The 25,755-nt window shown below is 36.6% G+C and overlaps 1 protein-coding gene and 1 non-coding gene across 3 annotated transcripts; both read right to left on the bottom strand.

Annotated features, from left to right (window-relative positions):
• Positions 1-1,233: 1,233 nt before the first annotated feature.
• On the bottom strand, positions 1,234-25,026 carry Rtca (RNA 3'-terminal phosphate cyclase). Of its 2 annotated transcripts, none has more exons than XM_063254883.1 (11): positions 24,764-25,026; positions 24,557-24,657; positions 22,735-22,878; positions 20,684-20,807; positions 18,070-18,128; positions 16,403-16,544; positions 16,037-16,161; positions 12,915-12,973; positions 6,143-6,237; positions 4,294-4,398; positions 1,234-1,581 (listed from the first exon to the last, which is right to left on the bottom strand). In XM_063254883.1, exons 1-11 carry the CDS (start codon positions 24,806-24,808, stop codon positions 1,480-1,482), a joined length of 1,101 nt encoding a protein of 366 aa, XP_063110953.1. In that variant the 5' UTR covers positions 24,809-25,026; the 3' UTR covers positions 1,234-1,479. The 2 variants fall into 2 exon arrangements, with proteins under 2 accessions (XP_063110953.1, XP_063110958.1); XM_063254888.1 differs by having other exon boundaries at positions 22,735-22,893; positions 24,764-24,848.
• LOC111754313 (small nucleolar RNA SNORA72) lies at positions 7,197-7,328 on the bottom strand. The gene has a single exon (XR_002789017.1). It is a non-coding gene; the product is annotated as a small nucleolar RNA SNORA72 (small nucleolar RNA).
• Positions 25,027-25,755: the final 729 nt, after the last annotated feature.

Here is a 25,755-nt window from a genome sequence, read left to right as displayed (position 1 = left end):
ATCAAACAACCTCAAATCTGGGGTGATGCTAGTGCAAACGGACACTGTGTTGTGTCCATCATGTAAAAACACAGCACACAGTTATATACAGCATGTCATACTTGAAAATGGAACTGGGGATGTCGATAAGGGGTAAAGCACTTGTCTACATGTTCAAGGTCCTGAGTTCAATCTGTAGGATGGCAAACAAACCAAAAGCCCAAAAACTTGAAAATGATAATAAAAATCAACTGTGTGCTGGTTTGTATATTATACTATCCTTTTTTCATTAGAGTACACCACTTGTAAAAAAAAAAGTTTACTGTAAAACAGTACACTGTGTTATGCCAAAGGGAGCCTCATACACCTTGTTTGCAGTATCTCTTTACTACATCAAGAAGCCGGCAAATGATTAACCCATACTACCTTGTCTGTGAAGGATACTCCTCAATATCAGCACAATGGTGAAAGAGCCCTTGGGCCAGTGATTTAGCTCAGTGGCATAAGCGCCTGCCTGACAAGCACTAGGTTGAGTTTGATCCCCATAACAAAAAAAAAAAGAGCCCAATGATACATTTTCCAAAGTGTATCTCTACTGTTAAGCCAAGTGCACATATATACTCTAATAAAGTATGTGAATATGGTTTCTCATTTCTGAGTATCTGAGAGCATACCCACCCTTCTTGTAACGATATGAGATGATACCTAAAGGAAGCTCTTTACATTTGACATCTTTGAACTGACCACTACTCATGCACACTGGGGTCATTCATGTTACTTGAGGCTGAGGATTTAGCTCAGTGGCATAAGCGCCTGCTTGCAAGCAGGCAGTCATGAGTTCGATCCCCGGTACCAATAAAAAGGAAAAAGAAAAAAAAAAAAAGAAAAAAGAAAAACAAACATGTTACTTGAACACAAGCGCTACTGTACTCCAACAGTTGATTTGATTCCCAAGACAGCTACTAAGACATTAATGGGCGGGTGATGTATACTATATGGGTGACATTGGAAAAAGATAACTCACATCCTAAACGAGACAAAATGGAAGGTGTGAGAGGTCATCATATTGCTCAGAATGGAATGCCATTTAAATTACTTCTGAATTACTTAGGTTTGGAATTTTTCATTTAATATTTTCAGACCACAGTTGATTCCAGGCAACTGAAACCTCAGAAAGCCAAACCGTGGATAGATCTAATCTATATCTTGACTTAACTATATCTGTAACACATAAAAAAGAAAACCACCATTACCTTCAAGTAAAAAGAGTATTTTATTCAATACCTTAATATTGAAATCAGCTATCATACATATACATTGACTCTTATTGTCTGCCTTGCAGCAGATATTCAAAGTGTGATTACTTTGATGCAGCATCCTTACAAATCTAGAGCATCATTTCTCAACTCCAAATTTAGCAAGGTCCTTTAGTAAGTTACCTCTTATTCACTGTGTTATGCTATGTATGAAATAAATTAGTGCAATTAAGAGTGAAATACCCTATAGATTTGGATTTGTCATCCCAATTCCTTGGCACTCAATAATGTAAGTGTCTTTAGAGGCATCTTCTTCATCTTCTGATTTCTTCACAGTAAATTTAGCCTGAAAGCAGAAGAATATTTACTATAAAGACAGAAGAGCGAGCCTTTAACTCCTACTTATGTAGGCAGTGATAGTACCAAACACATTTGCTGAAGAAACTAGACACAAAAATCAAATGATTCATAGAAAATTCAATAGCTAGAGATAACATGTAGTTCCAGAACTGCCGTTCTTTCTCGTTTTTGTGGAGTTCTGTCAGAATAAATATGCCTAGGTCCCACTCTATATCCACTGAATCAGAAGCCCCAGGAGGGTAATCAAGGCAAGTTCAATTTTGAAATCTGAACTTATGGTTATAAGATACCTCTCTGTGTTCCCTAAAATTTCTGTGAAATGTAGAACTGAAACATTTAACATTTATCTTGCCAAGTATAAAATTATCATTAAATGTCACTAAATTTGTCCTGCCAATTTAATTCCCTAAACACATTATTCAAACAGACCTAGTTCAGAGATGGGAGGGAAGAAGGCAGTGTGATGGTATAAGCAGCATTTTCATTTTCTTTCTCTCTTTTTTTTTTTTTTTTTTTTTTTTTGAGATAGAGTCTCCTTGAACTCACAGCAATCCTCCTGCCTCAGCCTCCCAAGTACTGGGATTATAGACATGTACCACCACACTGGGCCATCATTTTTGTGCATGTTGATCAAATCCAGGCCCTTGCACCAACCACTCTACTACTGAGCCACATCTCAAGCCTTTTCTCTGATATTTATTGGAATTAACACTGTATTTTCACTTGTTGAGGCTGCTTTGAAATATCTGATGTCTGTATTTAGGAAACATGATCATTTTTAAATCATACTGCTCATTTTAGTTTTTGTTTTGTTTTGTTGAGACAGGTCTTCAGGCATGTACTTCAAGCTGGCCTCAAACTCACTATATAGCTTAGGCTAGCCCTGAACTCAAGGCAATCCTCCTACTTCAGCCTCCTGAGTGCTGGGACTGATTACAGATGTGCGCCACCATGCCCAGATTTGAAACATTTAATAAAATCGAATTAAAGAAATTCAAAATTTAATCAAATTGAATTAAAATCAAAACAACTATGTAGACTGTGGCAAAGAAACTGCAAGTATGATTAAAATCTTATGATTCTTTGAATTTAAAAACGATCATTCTGGGGCCATACCGAATAGTAATGTTCACAAATTCTTTTAGTTTTAGTATTATGTGATAGCATACTGACACACAGTGGACATCTGAAATTACTGTAGAATAAATGAACATTGAATACTGAGCTAGATAACCAATTTTTTTATGTAGTTATAACATGTGTGTTCACTAGTTATAACATGTGTGTTTACTTTTTCTCATATTGCCTACACTGTGAAATACCACCAACAGTTATGGAAATCATTTCTAGTCTACATTTAAATCTACTTAAGCGCCTTAAGAAACTGACTAGATCAAGTGTCTGAGTTTACAAATGTACTACTGCATTGAGGCACAGAAAAATAACTTGCTTCAACCCAGTGAAAATACAACAAAACTGAATAAAGCTAAGTGAGAACTTCACAGAACTTGCCTTAATGTAGTCACATCAAATAACATGAAGCAAACTGTACTAGAGATGTGGAAGTGCCTACTACAGTACATGCAAAGTGCTGTAAAATGTGAATAAAATTTGCTCCTTGCTATAGAGATCAGTCTACAAGAGACAGACAAGTAGTTGCTATAAACACAGGATAAGCATTTTAAAATTGTTAACTTTTCATCACCAGACATGATTTACCTTCAACTGTCATCAGACTTTTCCTACAGTTTAACTAAAACCTACTTTTCTTTATGGCAACAAATACTCTCAATATTATTAAGAACCATACTAAACGCAACAGTAGGGCAATGGTTTTGCACTTAGTATACATCTGTGCTGCTTCTCTTTTTAACTAGTGTACATTACTTGTAAATTTTTAAAAATGCTTCAGCACCCTCCTATCTAAAACTGAGTCATAAATTTTATGACTTTACAAAGATATATTATACAGACAATACCAAAACAAAAAAATGCTACATATTATAGAAAAAAGCAAGAAATGAAGATGCACATAGTAAAAAATGGAGAGAGACAATTTAAGTAGAAAACACTTAAATTTTAAAAGTGATTTTACTGGCAAGGGAAAATTACTGTGTATTTTCTATAAGGAAATTAGTATTAGTTTTGTGATGACACTAATTACTCTTTTGTTAAAATTAAAAACAGTACCAAAAAGGTACAAATGAGATTAAATGTCAAATTGTAAATCTACTCTTCTAAATTTAAAAGGATTAATAAGTATTAGTATCTCAGCAAATATTCCACAACAGAATCAGAAGAAAAAGGTCTTTAAATTTTATATAAATATTGAATCCTTTGTGACATCACCTTTCTATCCACACACACTTTCTTATTCTGTCACATAGTACCACGGGGCTTTTAACACGGGCCTTGAAGTATGCTTCCCCAGGTTTGCTCAAAGCCCAGCTCTGCCACTAAGAAATGACATGGGATCAGACAATTTAACTTCCCTAATTTACTTAACGCATACATAAAATGGGAATAACAACAAATAGTCACCTATGCTTCAGATAATTCAGATAAGATGCTTCAAATAATCGCTGAGTTACCAAGTGCCTGCCACATGCAAGCACTAAGGTGACAGCAGTTCTGATCATTACTGAATTTCTTGCTTATTAAAATACGACCAAATTACTCCTTCTAATAGAATACTCACCTTTGCTAGTTGTTCAGCAAAATGTATAGCTGTCTGTGTATGTAGTGTAACTGGTCCTGTTTTTATTCTGGAAACTCCATTGGCTAATGCCATGAAAACAATCAGCTATTGAAAAAAGAAAGAAGAAGAAAATTCTCATACATTTATTAGTATTTAGATTATAATTTTACTGTTGTCTGTAATGAAAATACTAGAAATCAAAACAGCTAAAAAAATTTCTATTTCTTCAGATTTCCACAAATTCTTAGAAGAAGACAGAAAATCTGTGTTATCCAAAATTAGGTGTGTGGAATAGAAATGCTTACCAGCAGCTGTCAATACAGAATGGGGGCAGGTGGGATGGCAGTTTACTGCGGATGGAACCTAGGGCCTTCACACTGAGCTCTTCTTCAGCCCTTTTTAAAAATTATTTTGAGACATAGTCACACTAAGTCCCTAAATTGCCCAGGTGGGACTTGAACTTCTTTTTTTTTTTTTTTTGTCTTTTTCATTTTTATCGGTACCAGGGATCGAACTCACGACCGCCTGCTTGCAAGGCAGGTGCTTATGCCGCTGAGCTAAATCCCCAGCCCCGGGACTTGAACTTCTAATCTTCCTGCCTCTGTCTCCCAAAATACTAGATTACATGTTTATGTCAACACACACACTTCAATATTGAAGTTTTAAAGTTAATGTTAAGAATAAAATATGGAGTTGAAAGTTGATATGGAATTAGACCAACTATCTCTGCAATTGGTATATGTAAAATATAAGTTTCTCCTACCTAGTCTTTAAAATTTTTTGAATGGCAATAGACTAATACAGAATTACTAGGATACAGAATAAATCTGAGCAAGAACGAAATAACTGGACATTAAAAACAGTGGTTATAAGAAAATGGTTACTGAAAACAAACCCAGACCTCATGCACCTTAGACGAAAAAGAGCTCCACCACTGAGCTGCATCTACAGACCAAAGAATACATTTCTCCCATCCAAGTACTAACCAGGCCCAACCCTGCTTAGCTTCCAAGATCAGACAAGATCGGGCGTGTTCAGGGTGGTATGGCCGTAGACAAAGAATACATTTCTAAATGTAGACTGCTGATTTGAGGGTAAAGAGGGAAAAGTTATGCTGGGAAGGAAAATACACGAAGAGAACAAAGGATCTTATTTAGAAACATTTAATAACACTCCCAAAATGAGCAAATGTCTTAAATTTGAGAAGTGGATAAGATTTGCAGGTGGAGATACTGGCAAGCATGGGGACATAATGAATAAGGAGTTAAGAAGAAAGGTCTAAGCAGGGACACAAACTTAGGAGCTGTCAGCATCCAAATGGTATTTCAGCCTGGACAAAATAAGGGAGTGAATATAGATAACAGAAAGAGGCACGAGGCCTCTCTAAAATTCAGAAGTTGACAAGGAAACAATCTAGCAAAGAAGACCAGGATAAGGAGGCCGGTTAAGGGGAAAGATAACATTATTTCCGACCAAGTGAAGCCAGAATTTCAAGAATAAAGTAACTGCCAAATGCTATGAATAGATCAAGTAAGACATAGATACAAATATGAGAATATAAATTCCAAGGGGATACTTATAAATAATTTAAGTAGGATTCCCTCATCAGTGTCTGAAGACCAATACAGTAAAGTACCTGACTTACAACATTTGAGTCATGAACTTTCACAAGTACCCTGTGTAAGACTCTTTCTATCAGCTTACAAATGAATTGAACTTACAAACATTCTCCTGGAATGGAACTCAATCATAAGTCAGGAACTTAATGTAATTTAATTTATACTCGATCTAATTTCTGAATGTACAAGTCTCACAGGCTGGCAGGTTTTCATCCTCAAAGTGTCATTACCTGATCTTGCAGGTACTCATCCACAGTTCCACCATGTCTAAGATTTGCTAATAGCATTTCGGCAGCTTCAATCCCAACCTTGTCTGCATTAACACCTAAGAGAGGAATAATGTGAAAAAAAAAAAAAAAACCTAAGTTAATTACTGCAAGTCAACAGGTTTGACAAATCCCACTTAGCACTGGTACATTTTTTTAGGTGTCTAAATTTATAAGATGCAAATTTTAGGATAAGCCCTTCTGCGGACTTGGCATATGCAAACAGGTTCTATCTTTAAATACACAGGTAGAAAAAAGAAACAGGCTGCTTTGGCCTGTTTAAAAGTACTAATTATAAAGCCAGTTTATAACTAAGTTATGACCCTCTAATGGTGTGCCTCAATTTCAAACTTTAAAAGTCAAGATTATACAAGTTAGAATTCGCCAGGCATCAGAATTAAAAGATTTTTAATACTCAGGGAATTAATTTCAACTAAAGAAAAGCAAATAACATTCTCAGGTCAACTATTTTAAGGTTCTATTCCCTTTAAGATTTAAACAGATGTAACAAATGAACATCAGAATATTTACCCCTTCTACTTCCTATCTCTTCACACATACACCAAACCCTCGAGTAAAAATAAGCCTATCAGAAGTAATATAATTTTTCAAATTAACTCGCTTAAGGTTATTCTTCACTACAAATGTGGCAGTCTTGTTCCCACAAGTATTTTAATTTGCAACTTTATTTAACTCTTTTTTATAGCAGGTATTACAATAATAAAGTTTTTCATTACCAATTGGTCAAATATTAATATGGCTGTACGAAATGGTTTAAAATATGTTGTGCTATACAAATCTTGATCTTCCTGCCTTTCTGGTGCTGAGGCGACAATCTAAGGCCGTACGCATACTACACACATGTATGTTCTACCAGAGGTATGTGAGCTGCACTCTCTGCCCCAGCATTTTTTTTTAAATTTACAATTCATTTAATGACAACTGGTAACTGCAGAATTTCCTGACTTAGGTCACACATTCTTTAGACAAATCTGAAAATTCACCCTATTTAGACCTGATTTATCAGCAGCATTTATAAAACCAGACCTAGGGAAAGATCAAGGTCTGGGGACACATGCATGGTCTTACTATAGCAAATGTTTAGCCTGCCCTGATTATGACACAATCAGAACAGCGAGAATATTTGCAGACCCCTAGCATTCTTAAATAAGCTGCTGAGCCTCTTCTAGTTCTTTTAGATGAAGATGATAATAGCTGTCACAAAAATAGAGACAATATTTATAAAGAATCTTTTCCCAAGATCAATCCATAATAAGCTATTAATGATAACAGTAGTACTGCGTACTCAGTATTACTTGTTCCTTTGTTAAGGAAGTATAAAACATACTCATGTTTCCCTAAAAATAAAATCTAACTGGGAAAAAAAAAAAAAGCCAGCCCCAGGCTCAGTGGCTCAAGTGTTTGCCTGGTAAGCACAAGGTTGTGAGTTTGATCCCTGACCTTCTAGGGCTGGTTCTGGTTAGGCTGGTCATTAGGTCTTATTTTCAGGAAACATGTTAGTCATGTGTTAAAGAATTAGAGGATAGTGAAGTGTTAAACTCTTCAATATAAATCATATATACAACAGGAGTTTAGAGAAGGAAAAGCCAGTTAGGTTCTAGAATTATTTCAGAAGGTTTTATAGAGCATGAAGGACTTAAGCAGGTTCTTGAAAGATGACTAAAATTGGGATGAAGGACGTGAGAGAAGTCTTGGCTTTATAACATAGGTTAAACATCCTTAATCTGAAAATCTGAAACTCAAAATGCTCCAAAGTTTCAAACTTTTTGAAGACTGACTTAACACAGGAAGTGGAAACTTCACACTATGAAACTGTTTCAACCCACAAAATTATTTAAAATACTATATAAAATTATCATTACATTATGCGTATGAAATGCATATGAAACAAGTTAACTTCATGTTTGGACTTAGGCTCATTCCAAGATATTTCACTATTATATGCAAATATTCCAAATCTAAATAAATTAAAAAATCAAACACTCTGTTACCACGCATTTCAGTTAAAATATTCCAAACTGGATTGTACAGTCCAAAGAACACTAAAGTTTTCTGTCAAGAGGCAAAATATTTCTCAGAGCCATTCATATTCCTTCCTACTCAACAGTGAATGATGAAAGGGAGGATCTACATTATTATCAGTTATTATTACTTCTAGCAGACTGTGGTAACTGAACAAATGATGAACATGTGAGAATTCTGCTTATCAGTATAATGCTTTCCTCTCTTCCCAAAGGAACAAAATTTTAAATGTCAATGCTTTTTGAATTGACAAATAATCTGATATTTTCAGTGCTTCTTTAAAAAGCAGTGTCTTTAATTTTAATGTGTGTTTGTTTTCTTTTCTTTCATTTTACTTTGTAGTACTGGGCACTGATCCCAGGACCTTCTCACTGAGCTCTATCCCCACCTCTTTTTTTTAATCTTTTGAGACAGGGTCTCACTAAATTGCCAAGTTGCCCAAGCTGGGCTTGAATTTATAATCCTTCTGCTTCAGCCTCCTATAACATTAATGTTTTACAATACAGGATATTAAAATGAATGCTCACTGATGTGGGTATCTACTAGCTTGTTAAAAGGACAAAAAATACAAAATGGCTATCAGATTGAACAGAAAACATGAAGAAACTTACTTTAGGATATCAGAAATATATATGAATTAATCATATAAAGTACTTCCTATGAGCCAAGAAACAAGACTGATTAGTTAGAGGCATAATTCATCTTAGCAGATTGCTATGCTCTAATACTAAACAACATAATAAACTGAAAGACAAGAATAAACAAGCAAGAATGGGGCTATAGTTAGGTGGTAAAGTGCTAGTCAAGCATACAGGAGACCTAGCACTTCAAGGGGGAAAAACAAAGAATAATCAAACAGGGGGCTGGGGGTTTAGCTCAGCGGCATAAGCACCTGCCTTGCAAGCAGGCGGTCGTGAGTTCGATCCCCGGTACCGATAAAAATGAAAAAGACAAAAAAAAAGGAATAATCAAACAATGAACAGATATTTAGTAACAGAAAGACAAAATATATTCTTTCCTTTTCTTTTTTTTCCCCCCAAGGGGCCAGACATTGAACCCAGGGATTCTCATATACTCAGTAACCACTGTATGCTCCAACCAATCAAGTTATATCCCTAGCTCTACACTGTGTTCATAATGTAATTATATAAAGTTGGGAAGTATCCTAGGTAATCATTATTTAATCTCATTTTTCAGTTAAGAAAATCCCAAAATACATAGGATAATTTAGACAGAGAACTAAAATTTAAGTCTTCCTGCTATTAGTTTTCTATTATAACATACTGCTTCAATTCAAAACATCAAGATTTAAATAAAATGTCACCATTTTTACAGATTTGAAGAATGTTACAGCTGGAAAGCCAGGTGTGATGGCACACATCTGTAATCTCAGCACGCATAAGGCTGAGTCAGGAGGATTACCACAAATTCCAGGCCAGCCTGGGCTGCACAGAGTTCAAGGCCATCCTGAGCAACATAGCAAGATCCTCCCTCAAAAAAAACAAAAAAAACAAACCTACAGCCAAAAGGATTCTAGGGATACTTCCAGGTAACTGTCTAATCAAAATAGTTTTAGTAACTAAGACAATGATAAAAACATGACTAGTTCCAACTTCCTGTGGCTACCGTATATGCTGTAATAACCAGCTAATGTTGCATTTGGTAAAAACTCTTAAACATCAGGATTCAGTGCCCAGTACCTTTCCAGTTAATTTAAATCAGAAATGAGAGAGGACTTAGATAATGAAGGTTATGATATTATCTCTGAGATCATTAATATACAGATGACCTCCATTTAGAAAAAAGATCCCAAACTGCCTTTCCATTTACTAACAACATTCCCCTTGGCTGACACATCTAACAGGAAACAAGAGAAAGTACCAGAAGAAACCAATAATCTCAGCAAGTCTGTTGCTTTTTTTTCACTGCTGTAAGTCTAAGAATAAGTAATACACACTCTACATGTGTACTATCCAAAAACAACTTCAAAGTAAATGTTATTTTCTCACAAAATGAGAAAGAAAATATTGATAGAATATCAGGAAAAATTTTCAGGGCTGCTCAACAAATTCCATGTAAAAGAACTACAGAATAATGGTCCTTTACAATGTCAATGAGACACAGCTAAAATTATCATGTACCCTGGCAAAATACCTCTTACATACACAAGCTGCAAATATGCATCCATTACTAAGACATTTACAAGGTCACTCTTCACATTTCTTCCTGACCTCCCGCATCCAATGGGAACAAACTGTCTATTAACCTTTCTAAATAAACTACTACTAGTCAGTACTCACTTCTCTAGTGGTAGTTACATTCTGTGATGCATAACCTCCCCATTAGGGGGCTGAGTTGTAATAGACTCTGGTCTTTCAACCTTCAGCATGGCTTTCTTTTAATTCTTTATACAGCATAAAGTATGAGAACTAATTTCCAAAATATCTCTCATCCCTCCTTAAAATTTTTATATTCTTAGGATGAAACATAAAACTTCTTTTCAGATGTCAACAGCCTTTCGGACTCTGGCCTTTGTTAATCCCATCTCATCATTCTCTATCAATATATCCAGACCCTGTACTCAAGCGTACTTAAAGTTGCCTAAACACAGAACATGCTTTTGTGTCAGCATTTGCCTTTGTCCCTCATTTTCCTCAGTTCTCTTTTAAAAAATATAGATATATCTAAGATATAAATATAATGCTAAGGACACTTCTATAGTAACACAGTTACTTTAGTGAAACTAATTAACATCACCACCATCTTGCACGGTCACTCAGTTTTCCTCCAATGGCAAGAACTACAAGCTACTTATCTAGCAAAAATCCTGACTGTAATATTTTATCCAGGCTCTTGTACATGGTAGGCAAGTGCTCTACCAGCGAGCTAAGCCACTGAGAATTAACAATAGGTCTAGGATAAGTCCCAAAATTTGTATTTCTAAAAATTTCAAATGATACTGACACAATACCTATCTACTAGCTACACAAAAAAGCAGAGTTTTAAACAGAATTCATTCATGGTGAGGTCAACTAGAAATGTTAATTTTATTTATTCAGTCACTGATGCATAACTAGTATCTAGTCTACACACTGACCAAACTAAGACAATACACTTTTATACTTAGTGGTAATAATGAGATCAGACAGCACAGCTATGTTAAACATTTTTAAAGATAATAGTACAAAGTACAAATAAAGTAATCAGCTATTACAAACAACTAGAAATTCTCTGACTGGTTAAAAGTAACTGTAAATATTAACAAACAAATATATGGAATTATTTTTTCTCCTTAAAATGCAAATCTTTAACATTTCCCTTTCCCAAAAATATTTAGTATTTTCTAATCACCAGTGTAATAACTGGCACAGGAAAGAATCACAGTAACTGTCAGAACCACTGGCTTGAATTGTATGGAAATAAGATAATCCGAATACTTCAAGGTATTGTCCCACACTACTTATTAATTGTGAAGGGAAAAGGAATCTTTATGGCATAGCAAACATTTCAATGAGCCCTCCCTTAATCATGTGATCAGCCTTGCCAATAAAGGACAAACTGACTGTATGGGTCCCATGATGCAGTGCAGGGACATGTACACAAAATTACTTACAAAATATTCTCACTTAAAATGTTTAATCAGAATAATCTGATTATGAGATAATTATGCAAATCCAAATCGTGGGATATTCTGTGAGAAAATGGCTTAGAGTTTTCAAAATGTCATTTACACCATGCAAGGAAAAAAAAAAAATAGTAAAGAGAATATTCTGTACTAAAAGACAGACTAAACAGACATGACTACCAAATGCTCTGTGTGCTTTAAAAACGCAGAAAGCCAGACACGGCAGAGCACTACTTTTACTCTAGTACCTGAGAGGCTGAGACAGGGGAATCAGGAGGTCAAGGCCAGCATAGGTTAGAGCCTGTCTCAAAAAACTAAAAACCAGGGGCTAGGGATTTAGCTCAGTGGCATAAGCGCCTGCCTTGCAAGTGTGTGGTTGTGAGTTTGATCCCCAGTACTGATAAAAAAGAAAAAGACAAAAAAAAAAAAAACTAAAAACCAAACTGACCAGACCCCCACAAAAAATCCACACATGGCTCTATGGCTCTAAACACCATTTTGGAGACGGCTTGTGAAGTCCAGGTATATCTGGTATAAATACACACAATGAACAAATTCTTCAGGTGGAAGAGTATTGGGATTAGACAGGCAGCATCCTTTGGACATACGTATAATGCTGCAGTACTCAGGAGTGAGTAGTGTCTGTAACTCACACTGAAATGATTCAGAAATATAAACAGTACATAGCCAGATGTTCAAGACTGATGAATCCAGGAGATGTGTTGATGACTAGCTGAAGTAGGCATATAACTTTTCTATAGGTGTGAAAAAAAATTTTCTGTTTGTTTTTTTAAGACAGAATCTCAATTATGTAGCCCAACCTGGACTTGAACTCATGGTAATCCTTCTGCCTCAGCCTTGGAAGTGCTGGGATTACAGGCACGTGCCACCACACCTAAATAGATGTGAAAAATTTCCAAGTATAAAGTTAGAAGAAAGATTTAAAAGTTTAATTGACTCAAAAACAGAATTAATTATCCATATCTTCTTAAACCTGTCATCAATCATTCTCTATAACACAACAATCCTGACAAAGAACTTTACATCAGTCTTATCATTTATATATACCTCGTTTACCAAGCGATGATCCAGCAAACAAACAGCCAGTGGATGTCTCAGCAATAATACTATTAAAAAAAAGTAAAATATTATTACTTTTGCTTACACATATCATAAAATAACATGAAAACACCACACAAGTAATTAATTACTATTAAACAGCAAAAATACATCTAACCAGTACATTCTACTAGAGAAATTCTTTCTAGAGTGTACTATGATTAAATTTAGACTCTTCCCAACAAGCTCATTGTTTGAAAGCTGGAGATTTTGAAAGGTGATTGGACCCTGAGGTGCCATACTCATTGGTGGACTGATCCATGGATGAGTTTATAGCTGCACGTGCTCGTAGGAGCTGGGTCTGGTTGAAAGCAGCCTGTATTTGGGTCCTGACCTTGGAGGGTTTATCTCTTCCCCAGCTTGTCCCTTCTCTCTCTGCATGAGCTAAGCACTTTTTTCTGCCATGCGCTTCCATCATGCTGTTTCTGCCTTGGAGCCAGGAAACCACAGACTAAAACCCTAACCCATGAGCCAAATTAAACCTTTCCTCCTATATGGATGTGAGGTCATTTTGTCCCAGGACACGAAAACTCTCTAATATACAGAGTAATATGATTAACTTTCTCCATCAGCCTTAACCAGGCCATTAATATCTTTCACCACTTAATGGAGAGAAGTTATATCAGATTCTAACCCACTTACAGGTAAAACGATTACCCTTTCCACCCTAAGTCACTGTGTTATCACACTAAGTGGTACCACATCAGAGACATGTAGTACTATAAATTTCTTATCTTATACAGAAAAGTTTTTATGAAGAGACTTTGGCTTTGTTTCACCGTTTTTACATTGTTTTATCAAAACTAGGGCAAGCATTTACTTTAAGCACTTTAATGGAATCTCTAAATAAAAAGGTTTGAAATTTGAATATCCACAAAGAACACAGTACTTTTAGACTTCCAAAGATATAAGGAATTTTTATAATATTAAATCCAAGTAATCTTAATTAGATTAGTGGAACAGTTATGTTTCTTTTTGAAAGAAATCTTTATCATATCATTGATTTATGAATTAATTTCACATTTAAGGTATTTTAAGCAACTGGAAATATTTGAGGATCACCTTCAAAGTCCAATTTCTGATTAGCTTAAAAACTTCACTATAAACCAGGTGTGGTGTACACCTCTAATTTCAGCACTTGGAAGGCTGATGGACGATCACTGCAAGTTTGAGACCAGCCTATGATACTCAGTGAGTTAAAGGCCAGCTTGGACTCCATGGCAATATTCTGTATCAAAAAAACTTCACTATGGTTATTCCTTTTTACCCAGAGAAATTGGTTCCAAGACCTCCATGTGGATATCAAAATCCAGGAATGTTCAAGTCCTAATATAAAACAGCATAATGTTTAACCTATACACATCCTCTTGTATACTTTAAGTCATCCTTGCATTACTTATAATATCTAATACAATGTGTAAGATTATGTAAATACATGTTATACAGTACTGCTTAGGAAATGACAAAAAAAAAAAAAAAAAAAAAAAAAAGCCTGTACATGTTTAGTACAAAATAACTTCATTTTTCAGTATTTCTGGTCAGCAGTTGTTTGTATCCAAAGATGCCAAATCCACGAATGTGTACAGCTGACTGTAAGACCAAAAAGAACCTTACAAAGTAATAAAAGGCAAGCAATCCTCAGAAAAGAAAATTAGAATAACCATCTTACTTCATCATACTGCTTTTTAGGTAAGAATACTCTTAAAAATATACCCTCTTAAAATTATAAATTTAACAAAACAAAACTTATATATAATAATTTTATGGCTTGATTTATAAAGATCCTCCAAAGGCTCACATGTTGAAGTAGCTGGGGTCCAGTGGAGAGATGGGAGATCAGCAGAGAGGGTGCCGCTAGGGAAGACTGGAAGCCCAGGCACTGCCTCTGTCTCTGCTTCCCTGTCGATAGATGAGCAGCTGTGCCCACCAAATGCTCCCTGCCTCACTATCAAGCAAAGCCAACCATCCACTTCCAAAATCTCTGAAACCCTAAACTAAAATAAATCTTTTCTCCTTTTATTTTAAAACAAAAAATAATAATAATACACAACTTAAAAACAAAATAATAGATTAACTGGTTAATATATTGTATATTGTTATCTTCAAAGCAGTTGCTCAGATTATAAGATACAGGCATGAAAAAATGATCAAACAATACAAGAACTGCTCTTTTTGCTGCACTGAGATTACTAGTATAATTATTTACCATGTGTGTATGTGTATCTTTTCCCTTCTTTTTTCTGTTCTCCCATCCCAATTGTTTTTTCATTTTGAGCAATTTCTTCCCCTTTCTCCTTTACAATATCTGTTGTGCATTTTGGGCCTTAATTACTCTATCAATTTTTTACAATAGAGAGACAATATGATGCTTACACATGCAAGTCTAATTTATTTCACTTTTAAGTATGGCCTCAGGTTGCATCCATTTACCTATGAAAGCCTCAAGTTTATCCTTCTTTATAGTTGAGTGATACTCCCTCATATAAAAATATCACATCTTTCTTAACTACTCTTCAGGTAAGGGGCAATGGGTTGTTTCCAAGATTTTTTTTTTTTTTTTTTTTTTGTCTTTTTCATTTTTATCGGTACCGGGGATCGAACTCACAACCGCCTGCTTGCAAGCAGGTACTTATGCCACTGAGCTAAATCCCCAGCCCCTGTTTCCAAGATTTAGCTATTACAAATTGTGCTGATATAAACATGGATGCACATATATTGCTGTGGCATGATGTTTTCAATTCTTCTGGAAAAATACCCACAAGGAGAATAACTGGATCAAATAGGACCTCCAATCCTAGTTTTTTGAGGAATTTCCACACTGATTTCCACAGTGGTTTACCAGTGTACACTCCCGCCAACAGTGGAAAAGGGTACCTTTTTCCCCACATCCCTGACAGCATTTGTTACTGCTTGATTTCATGATGCTAGCCATCTTTCTGGAGATAGAATCTCAGTGTTTTTTAATTTAAATTGTTTATCTTGAAAGTATTTTGTCACAAATACAGAAAACTGGCTAGTAATAATTATTTCAGGGCTCTTATCCAATGTCTAAAAAATGTACATTTTCTCACATTATTCCATTTCCATTGCCAAATGCTTGGTCCTTGGGTTCCTGAACAGGCTGAATGTTCACATACAGGTCTCTGATCTCCTTTCTGATGCATCGTACAGCTGCCGCCGCCATATCTTTTGCTACCTATTTTCACAATAAACAATGGAAAACAATGCAGCAATTATTATTTGGACAACTGTTTTCAAACGTAAAGACATATCAAATAATTACCTTTATACTTAATATTTAAAATTTTGATTTTCAAGAATCTAGACATCATTACCTTTTTAAAAATCGTATTGAAAAGATGGATTAAAAGCTGATTATAAATTTTAGATGACATAATAGATAAGTACATACATCTAAGAACATTTAAACAACTTACTTTAAATGGCAAAACACCAGCAACAAAAGCTCTTCCGTATATCTTAGTCACAGAGCCACGATCAGTTAAATTTATTGGGTTCAACTGTTTAATGGGTGACATTCGAAGGATCACTTCTCCGCCCCCTTTTGGGTAATAGCCCCTACAAAAAGCATAACAAATACCTCCATAAACCAACTGCAAAAGAAAATGAAGCTCATTATTACATTAAAATAATGTGATTAATATTGAGACAAGAAATGTATGAAAGTTCTAAATAATATTTTAGGTCTGGTCTGTCCAAAATAGCTAAACAACTATTAAAATGAAGTTTATGACTAGAGGTGCAGCTCAATGGTAGAGAGAATCCTTATCATATGCGAAACCCTAAATTCAACCTCAGCACCAACACAAATGTGGTGGTACTCCCTGCAGCTCCAGTTACTTGGGAAGCTGAAGCAAGAGATCTCTGGAATCCAGAAGTTGAAGGCCAGCCTGAGTCACATAACAAGACTCTGCCTTCACAAAACTAACTAAATCAAAGTCCCAATTTTTTGAATACAAAATAAAATTTAGAAATCAATTCATTAGTTATATTAGCCATCTTTTAACTGCTCAACAGTACATTTGGCTAATGGGATATTTCCCATTAGATAGCAGAGACATAAACTATTTTCCTCAGTGTAAAAAGCTCTACTTGACAGTGATGTCAGGGGAGTCTGTATAAGTTCCTTCATCTGGAACTGTTCTCTTTCTGCTATTTGTCAGGGCCTAAGATAAGATCTGGCAATGGTAGGAATTCAAATCAGTACATGATGGATATTTAAGTAACTGAACACTAATAAAATTTTAATTCAAACATTTACCGTCATTTACTCTATCACAGATGCTAAAACAACAGTGCTTCTATTCTGAAGGAATTCTCTATCAGGGTGATGGTCCCACAGCCTACTAGAAAATAAGTTGGGATGTGACAGGGGAATACAGCAGAAGTGCAAATACGAATTCCAACGAAGGTATGAGCAGTTCAATTAAAAAATTGTAATTTACTTTTAAATAAAAAAGTACTTCCAATATCGAGGAGAACAGGTAAAGAATAACATGTTCAAAGAGGTGAGATGCAAAGCACAAAGTATGTTCAGAGCAACCAGCAACCATGTAGTTAGAATGTATAACAAACTAAAATCAGGGGCAGGAAGACAAATTTGGGATTTACCTTTCTAGGTAAACTGGGGCAAGTTTGCAAAGCACTGAAATGCCATTTCAATCTTGTTATAGTGTAACAAAAGGTAACCCTTTAAGAGAAATTATCTGAATGATGTGTTTCTTAGGAAACTAATTGTGATTACACTACAGAGAAGAATCTCTTACCACCCTGTAGTACATACTCCAGTATCTACACATAGTAAATCATTTGATATGTTCAGGTGAGTAGTAACACTAGATGTGAAGGAATTTCCATGCTGAAATTCCTTGAAAATACTTCTCCCAAGAAACATACGAGTATCACATGTAGCTGATCTTAAGACTTCACATCCCTACAGCTTACTGTTGACAAAATACATTTCGTATAAGAAATGTAAAGCACAATGTACTAAGTATATAAGAATGAAAGTTCTCTAAAGTTAAACTTCTCCACTATTTTTAAAAGCCCAAGTAATGGATCAAAAGGACAAGAAGTAACTTACCTCATTTTAATGTCACAATTAAAACTGAAACCAAATTTTTCAACGATTGGCTTGAAGACCTGAAAAATCAATTGTTACTTTAGCCACCAATATTCACTGTTACAACAATTATTAAATGAAAAGTGCTCTGTACTAAGGTGCTACAGGTAAATAAGACATCAGGGATATGTAAGCTAGATCCATTTTTCAAATGAAAAAATTGGTATGTAGCTAAATTTAAAGGTTTAACATTAATCAGAGCTGTTCAAGACAATCCAATAAAAAAAATTGGAACTCAGGATACTTGTTCCCAGTGGTTATTTGATTCCAGAGGTCAGTATTTACTAAGCCTTCTCAATGTTCTCTACATTAGAAGAAATTAGGGGGGCTGGAGGTTTAGCTCAGCGGCATAAGCGCCTGCCTTGCAAGCAGGCAGTTGTGAGTTTGATCCCCGGTACTGATAAAAAGGAAAAACACAAAAAACAAGAAGAAGAAGAAATTAGGGGAAACTGATGAACATTATTATATTTTGTTTTCTCAGTTTTTAAATACAATTGAAATCTCACTGTACATACAATATTTTATCCTTGTTTTTTCAATTATTATAAACACAAGAATCTTCCTAACATCATAAAATCATTAATTATTTGGATGATTACATGACAACCAAGCATAATGTAATTATTTAACCTTTTCTAAGTTAAATAATGATACATATTACCTAATACTAATTATAATTTATATAATGCCCTGTTCAAATACTTTTTGAACATTTAACCTTTGCTTCATTTTGTAATATTTAATTAGGGTAGTTTCTTTGAAGTGGAATTACTAAAGAGAAAATAACTTTCATTATATATTCTATCACACTGACCTTAAAAAAAGACTCTACTATAAATTACAATGCCTATGTTTCACAAAAAGACAGAATTTAAGACTAAAGTCTAAGGCAACTCTTGAGATCTGTTAGAGATTTACTCAGTTCTCTGGGTTATCTCTCATGTATGCAGGCTACTGAACTTGTGCTTTAAAAAACAAAGTAGGCCTGGGGATACAGCTCAGTATTAGAGCACTTGCCTAGCATATATGAACACCAGGGAAAGTAAAAACAAAAAATTTAAAAATAAAAACCTGAGGAGCTGTGTATGATGATGTACTACTGTAATTCTAGCACTCAAGAGGCAGGAGACTAAGGCAAGAGGATCATCACGAAGTTGAGACCAGCCTAGGCTACACAATGAGCTCAAGACCAGTCTGGACTACATAGTGAGACCTATCTCCAACAAAACAAAACAAAACAAAAACAACAATGACAAAAAACCCTGAGGATATGTGGTGCTGAGTAAGTTTTAGAACACCTGGAACTTTCATGAGATGAGCTGCAAATGGAAATATAAAACCATGTGTGGATGCCAGTTTCTAAAAATTAGGCATCCACACATTATAACAAACCAAAAACCTTACACTATTTCCCCAAGAGAAATGAAAATTTCTCTTGGGTAAAAACCTGCACATAAATGGCAGTAGGAGCAAATATGATAATAGGGAAAAAATGGCAGTAGGGACTTAATTCATAATTGCCAAAAACCCAAAAAGCAACCCAAAAGCTCTTCAACAAATCAACAGATAAACAAACGGATACATTCATAAAATAGAGATGACATAAGTAACAGTATGAGTCTCAAATTTATTGTGGTAGTTAAAAAAACAAGGTTCAAATGGTAAATATAGTACCATTCCTTTACATGACATTCTAAAAAAATAATAAAGACAGCACTACAGTATGATGGCAAACATATTAATGGACTGGAGGGCAGGATTAACTACATAGGGTCTAAAGAAAATTTTTAGAGTAATGAGACTACTCCGCAACTTAATTATGGCTGCTAGTTCACAGATGTATATGTTTGTCCAAAAATCAGGAAAATTATAGTGCACATTAAAAAGGGGAAACAAATTGTAAAGAATTATGCCATAGAAGCTGGGGATGTAGTTCAGTGCCTTCCTAGCAGGTAGCAAGGCTGTAGGTTTAATCCTCAGCACAAGCATCACATCACGAGAAAAAAAAAATCACATCACAATAAACCTGGTGAAGAAAAAGATCATACAGGGGACTGGGGAATTTCAGATTTTCACGTTAGGAATGCTCCACCCTTCTTGTTTGAGATGCCAATATTGAATTTTTAAAATTTTAAAAATAAAAACCTGAGGAGTCAGTCATGGTGGTACATTACTGTAATCCCAGCACTCAAAAGGTAGGAGACTAAGGCAAGAGAAATCACAAGTTCAAGGCAGCCTGGGCTACAGTGTGAGACCCTGTCTCACAAAAACAGAACAAAACAAAAACAACAACAAAAAACCCTAAGAATATTTTAACATTTAAAAGATGTTAAATTTCCTTCCAAATCTTACTTCCTGTATTTACAAAATAATTTAGATATAGTAACTGATATATAACTTACATAATTGTACTTCACACTTCTAAAAAATTCACTATAAACAGTAATATACAACACAAAACCTAGATACCATGAAAAAATAAACAGAAACATACACAAAAGTACTCAAGATATATTTAGCTAGAGAATGAGGACACAGAAGAGTATGAGATTATCTGAAGCTATCATTAACCTACCATCACGGTATAGTCGATCTGCGGTGCCATCTCAGCATTAGTTCCACCTTTCAGACGAAGCTCTGATGGAGCAGCAGCAAACAGAACACAGGGCATTGAAACCTGCATCAAGAGGCACACACTCCTAAGGAAAAGGCAGAACAAGCTTAACTGTACTGTCTTTTCAAGAATCTCAAAAAAAAAAAAAGCTGTACTACTTATTATACGTCAGTGTCTGCATGACAAAATCCTGAATCTTAAAGAAAATATTTCATAGCGAAAATATTTCTGATAACCCAACGAGGCTGGGAGTATGACACTCAGTGACAGAACATTTCCCTATTATGCGTATGGCTCTAATTTGGTACCTAACACCACAAAAAAACAAAACAAAACTCCAAGCCAAAAAAAAGCGTCAAGACTGAACACACTGGGTAAGTCTTAGCTAACTTCTGACACTTTTCCTTATATTATAAATCAGTATATAAATAAATAAAGGTAAAGCATTCTTCAAATGTTTTTAATAAATTCTTGAAAGCAGCCATTTATGAATATTGTATTTAAAATAGTCACAATCTAAAATACTCAACAGCTTCCATCTGAGTTGCTACCATAAACAAGGCCCTGTTTTAAGACACAGTTCCTAACATCAAGTTGATGATAGGGTAGAATATTTTACAAAGTCTGAAAGTTAAATATCTCATGATGAAAAGTTTCATTCCTACTATCAAAAATGTGAAAAATCACAACAAACAACCACAGAACACTAAGTATTTTATAAAATGAAACATTTGGTCAGATTGAGCAATTATACCCCTTCTCCAAAATCACAAGAAACAAACACATTCAGAAGTAGACTGCAGTTTGAAAGGGAATTTAATTAGCTCTCACATGCTGAAATACAGATCTTAACCTTCTTTTGATAAAAACACACACATTCTGAACAAGAAAATATCACCAATAAAGAATTTTGGGCTGGGGATACTGTTTAGTGGCATAAGCACCTACCTGGCAAGCGCAAGGTTCTGAGTTCAAGGTACCAAAAAAAAATTAATTTTTTCAATAAATATTTATTGATTGAAATGTGTTTGGTATTGGAAGCAAAAAAGGTAGGTAATATAATCCTTTTTCTCAGCGAGTTGGGCCAAGGAGCAAATGAAAAGGAATTGGAAATGTTTGTCTAACTATAAGCCAGAGCTTTATAACTACAAATAATCTCTTTGGTTATTCCCTCTGAGTATGCCAATATACAAAGTATCTCCTCTCTCTGTCTGTCTCTCTCTATCTCTGTCTCTTTTGGAGACAGGGTCCACAACAAAGTGGTTCAGGCTAGCCTTGGCCTCATTATGTAGTCCAAGCTATCCTCCTACTTGAGGTGATCCCCTAGATCTCAGTCTCCTGAGTGCTGGAATTACACATATGCACCACTATGCCCAGCTAAAATATTTATTTTCTCACCAATAAAATCAGATTCTAAAAATAGTAAATGCTGACCTATATTTCCAGCACTCTGATGGCTGAGGCAAGAGATTGAAAGTTTGAGCCCAGCACTGCAAATTTAGGGACAGCGAGACCCCTCTCTCCACAAACGAATGAATCAATGAATGAGTGAATGAATGAATGAAGAAAGAAAGATCAACCAACCTCAAGCTGGGCATGGTGGTACACTCCTGTTATCCTAGCTACCGGAGAGGTTTACACAGGAAGAATGAAAAGCCAGCATGGCAATTTAGTAAGACTCTTTCAAAATAACATGGGCTGGACATGTAGTTTATTAGAAAAGCACTTGAGTAGAAAGAGCAAGACTCTGGGTTCAATCCCCAAAAAGGGACAGGGGAAGGGGCCTCATACTACATACATGATGAAATGTCAGAGACTGTTAACAGCTACAATGGCATTACTAGACAGACAAACTTTTATATTCATTATCTTTAACCTTCAAAACTATATTACACTTTTAAATTCAGGAAAACTAAGACAGAAAAAAGGTTAAGCAATTTTCCCACTAAGTGGTAGAAACCAGATTTGAATCTAATTCTAAAACTCGTACTTTAATGACATGTGATACATACCCCGCTGTCTTGGTATCTGCAGTGTGGATTCCACCTTTGATCTTCTCTGGTGTAAAAGTTATTTCTGTTGAGCCAATTTCTGCCCCTTCCAGTTGCCCATCACACAAATCACGAATCATTTCCAGTCCAGATAAATGTTGAGGCCTTCAGGTCATAATACTGCATCAAGACGTGTGCATTAAGATTGCCTACATCCCCACATTTTATGATATATTTACACAACTGTGATGTCAAGCAAACAACAAGGTCAAACCATAGTAGGTGCTACATCTCCAGTGTCAGGGCTGCCTTTTGGGTTTTTATACACTTAGACTACCAGTAGGCATCATTTAGAGAGTTCCTTTGAGACCAGTTATTTTGGCTATAAACACATACACTGATGTAGCACTGTGAATTCTAAGTGTACAAAGGAATAAAAAAATAAAAGAATAAAAATAGGAGCCACCAAAATTGCTTACATTTCACTGTATAATCTATGGCATCTGTTATGGTCCAGACTGGGTTTCCCAAAATTCATGTTGAAGCCCTAATCCCCATATATTACACTATGAGTGCAATTTGAAACAGACATAACAAAAAGGTAAAAGGATGCCATTTGAGCCAGTCTCCATTCAGTCTTACTGGCATCCTGTAAAAAGGGATTAGGACATAAAGAAGATATCAGTGGCAGGGTTCATACAGAAACCACCTTGTCCAAAGGCAGCAAGAGAGATCACCTCCAAGTCAAAGGAAAAGGCCCAGAACAGATGCTGCCCTTGTGGCTCTCAGAGGAAACCAATGTTGCCAGCACCCTAACCTTGGACTCAATTTCTAGAACTGTGAAAAAAATATTTCAGTTGTTTAAACCCATCCTATCTATGGTATTCTGTTATGGCAACGCTAGCAAACCAGTAAGTACCTAACACAGCCTTAATGAGTTGGGTTCCTCTACTTAGGTATTTGACTTCCTGCCATCAACTATTTGCTCAAAGTGAATTTAGGATCTAGCATATCAATAAATTGCCTTTTTTTTGGGGGGGGGGTGGTACTGGGGATCGAACTCATGACCTCATTTGCCAGGCAGGCACTTACACTGCTGAGCTAAATCCCCAGCTCAAATAAATTGCCTTTTAACAATTTCAAATTGTGGATAAAAAACTACGAACTAGCTCATATAATAGAATATATATCGAATACATAAAAAGGTATCCACTTTGGCATCAACCTAAGTCTCCTTTAACAGATGCTACTGAAATTTATCTAGTATCATGCCCAGCTTCCCCGACAAGAGTCAAGGGTCCCGGCTTTCCCTTAATTCTGGATGTATTCACATCTTTCTGGAGATCTGAATAAAAGCTGGAAAAAAGCCTCTCAGAGTCCTCTCCTGTTCTGTGACTTAAAACTATGCGGCAGCAGATTGCACACGAAGTCTCCTCTGGCCTTAGAGGCAGTTCTGCCCTTACCTATCTTCTCCACAGGGATGCACCTGGAATATCCTAGGACGTGGGAGAACATTTTGAGAAGTTTTTTGGCTAATAAACAAATAAAGAAAACTCTCTGGCCTCTTTCCGAATTTGCTCCTCGGCGCTTCTAAGACCGCATCATCAGGCCACCAACCGGGCAGAGTCCGGGCACTGAGAAGGCTTGAGAGCCACTCTCGACCGCGGCCCTGAGACCCCACCACTGCGGACAGCGCCGGCTGAGACCTCCAGGACTGCACCGCCAGGACTGGCTGATACTGAGCCCTGCAGCCGCCCCTGCTCCTGGGCTCAGTACCTCCAGGCCCAGCCCCGCGGCCCGCGCCCCCCAACTCCGCGCCTGGCTCCTCAGCCGATCCGCTTACCTCAGGCCAGGGGTGCTGCGGCCCGCACGGATCTTCTGCACCCGCAAGGGAAGCCCCAGGAGACAGCTCAGGGCCGTGGAAACCCTGAGGATCTGGCCGCCCTGGGGAAGGTGGGACGCAGGCAGAAGAGACTTGAGAATGTCCGCCACGAAGGCCCTACCCACCCCCAGCTGCGCGGCCCCGGCCCTGACTCAGCCCCGCGCTCACCCCTTCCAGGATCCCGCCGTCCACCTCCACCCGCGGCCCCGCCATGGGGGCGTCCTGTGGCCCTGGCCCGCAGGGACAACGTCTCTTCAGCAGCGCGCGAAGAAAGATATGTTTGCTCCCGCCCCACAGCTCTGAAATCTCGGGTCACAGTTAGCCAGCGGGGCTTAAGGGAATGGGGAAAATCAAGGGTCCCCGAAACACTCCAATGCAGAAGCAATGAACCCAAGCCTGCAGGGTCGAGCGGCCCGTGCGCATGCGCGTCGCTGTGCGCGTAAAGAGGCGGTGCCTTAAGAGTTGGCAGCTGACCCGGAAGTGAGTGGCGGGCGCGGGGATACAGGGGACTAAAGCCCTGAGCTCGCTGGTTGCTCTTTCTTTCCCTATCAAACAGAATCTTCCTGTTGTGGCGCAGGCTTGTGCTTTCTCGTTTTATCAAGATTTTGCTGCTGTAAGAAAAGCTCAGGTTAGCAAAGAAGAGTAAGGCAGTCGTACATGAACAGTATTGAAGTTATGGTAGAATGACAGATGAATTACAATGTCATCCACAGTAACAATAATATATACTGATGCTTTTATTGAGATAGCAGTTACAATATGATAAACTATAACATTAACAGCTGATGTGTACTGAGCACTTAGCTGCTTCGCACCATTCACCACATTCACACCCTGATGAAGTGTTTTACTGTTTTTTAAGTATTTTATAGATTTTTATGTTGAAGTCACACAGTTGTTAACTAGAAGACTGTGAAAGGAACCTGAATAGTCTGGTGTAAACACCGTGTCTTTTTATCTTAGAACTTTTCTGACAGACTGTTCTGGGAACACAGACTATGTACTTAAACCAATCTACGACTTGGTGTAAGATTCTAAGCCGTGAGGTAATCCTGTTTATATTTTAGAGTTATGACTTTGGCAGCATGAGAATGGTGAATAGAAGCCAGAGAGCCTGAAGGGAGAAATGCCAGTGATGCAACTGTCTAGGCTGAAGATGA

The sequence above is a fragment of the Cavia porcellus genome, unplaced genomic scaffold (genome assembly GCF_034190915.1).
Source record: "Cavia porcellus strain 051 isolate PalLab524CR breed Dunkin Hartley unplaced genomic scaffold, mCavPor4.1 scaffold_1, whole genome shotgun sequence".
NCBI lineage: Eukaryota > Metazoa > Chordata > Mammalia > Rodentia > Caviidae > Cavia > Cavia porcellus.
Note: the sequence above shows the minus strand (reverse complement) of the source record. Positions and strands in the feature narration are given on the sequence as shown.

Excerpts from the sequence above, each read along its gene's own strand:
- Rtca (XM_063254883.1), bottom strand. The coding sequence starts at position 24,808 with ATGGCGGGGCCGCGGGTGGAGGTGGACGGCGGGATCCTGGAAGGG. Across the intron at positions 20,808-22,734 it reads GCAGATACCAAGACAGCGGG|GAGTGTGTGCCTCTTGATGC; the intron begins GTATGTATCACA and ends CCTTTTCCTTAG. Across the intron at positions 1,582-4,293 it reads TTGCTGAACAACTAGCAAAG|GCTAAATTTACTGTGAAGAA; the intron begins GTGAGTATTCTA and ends TTCTGCTTTCAG.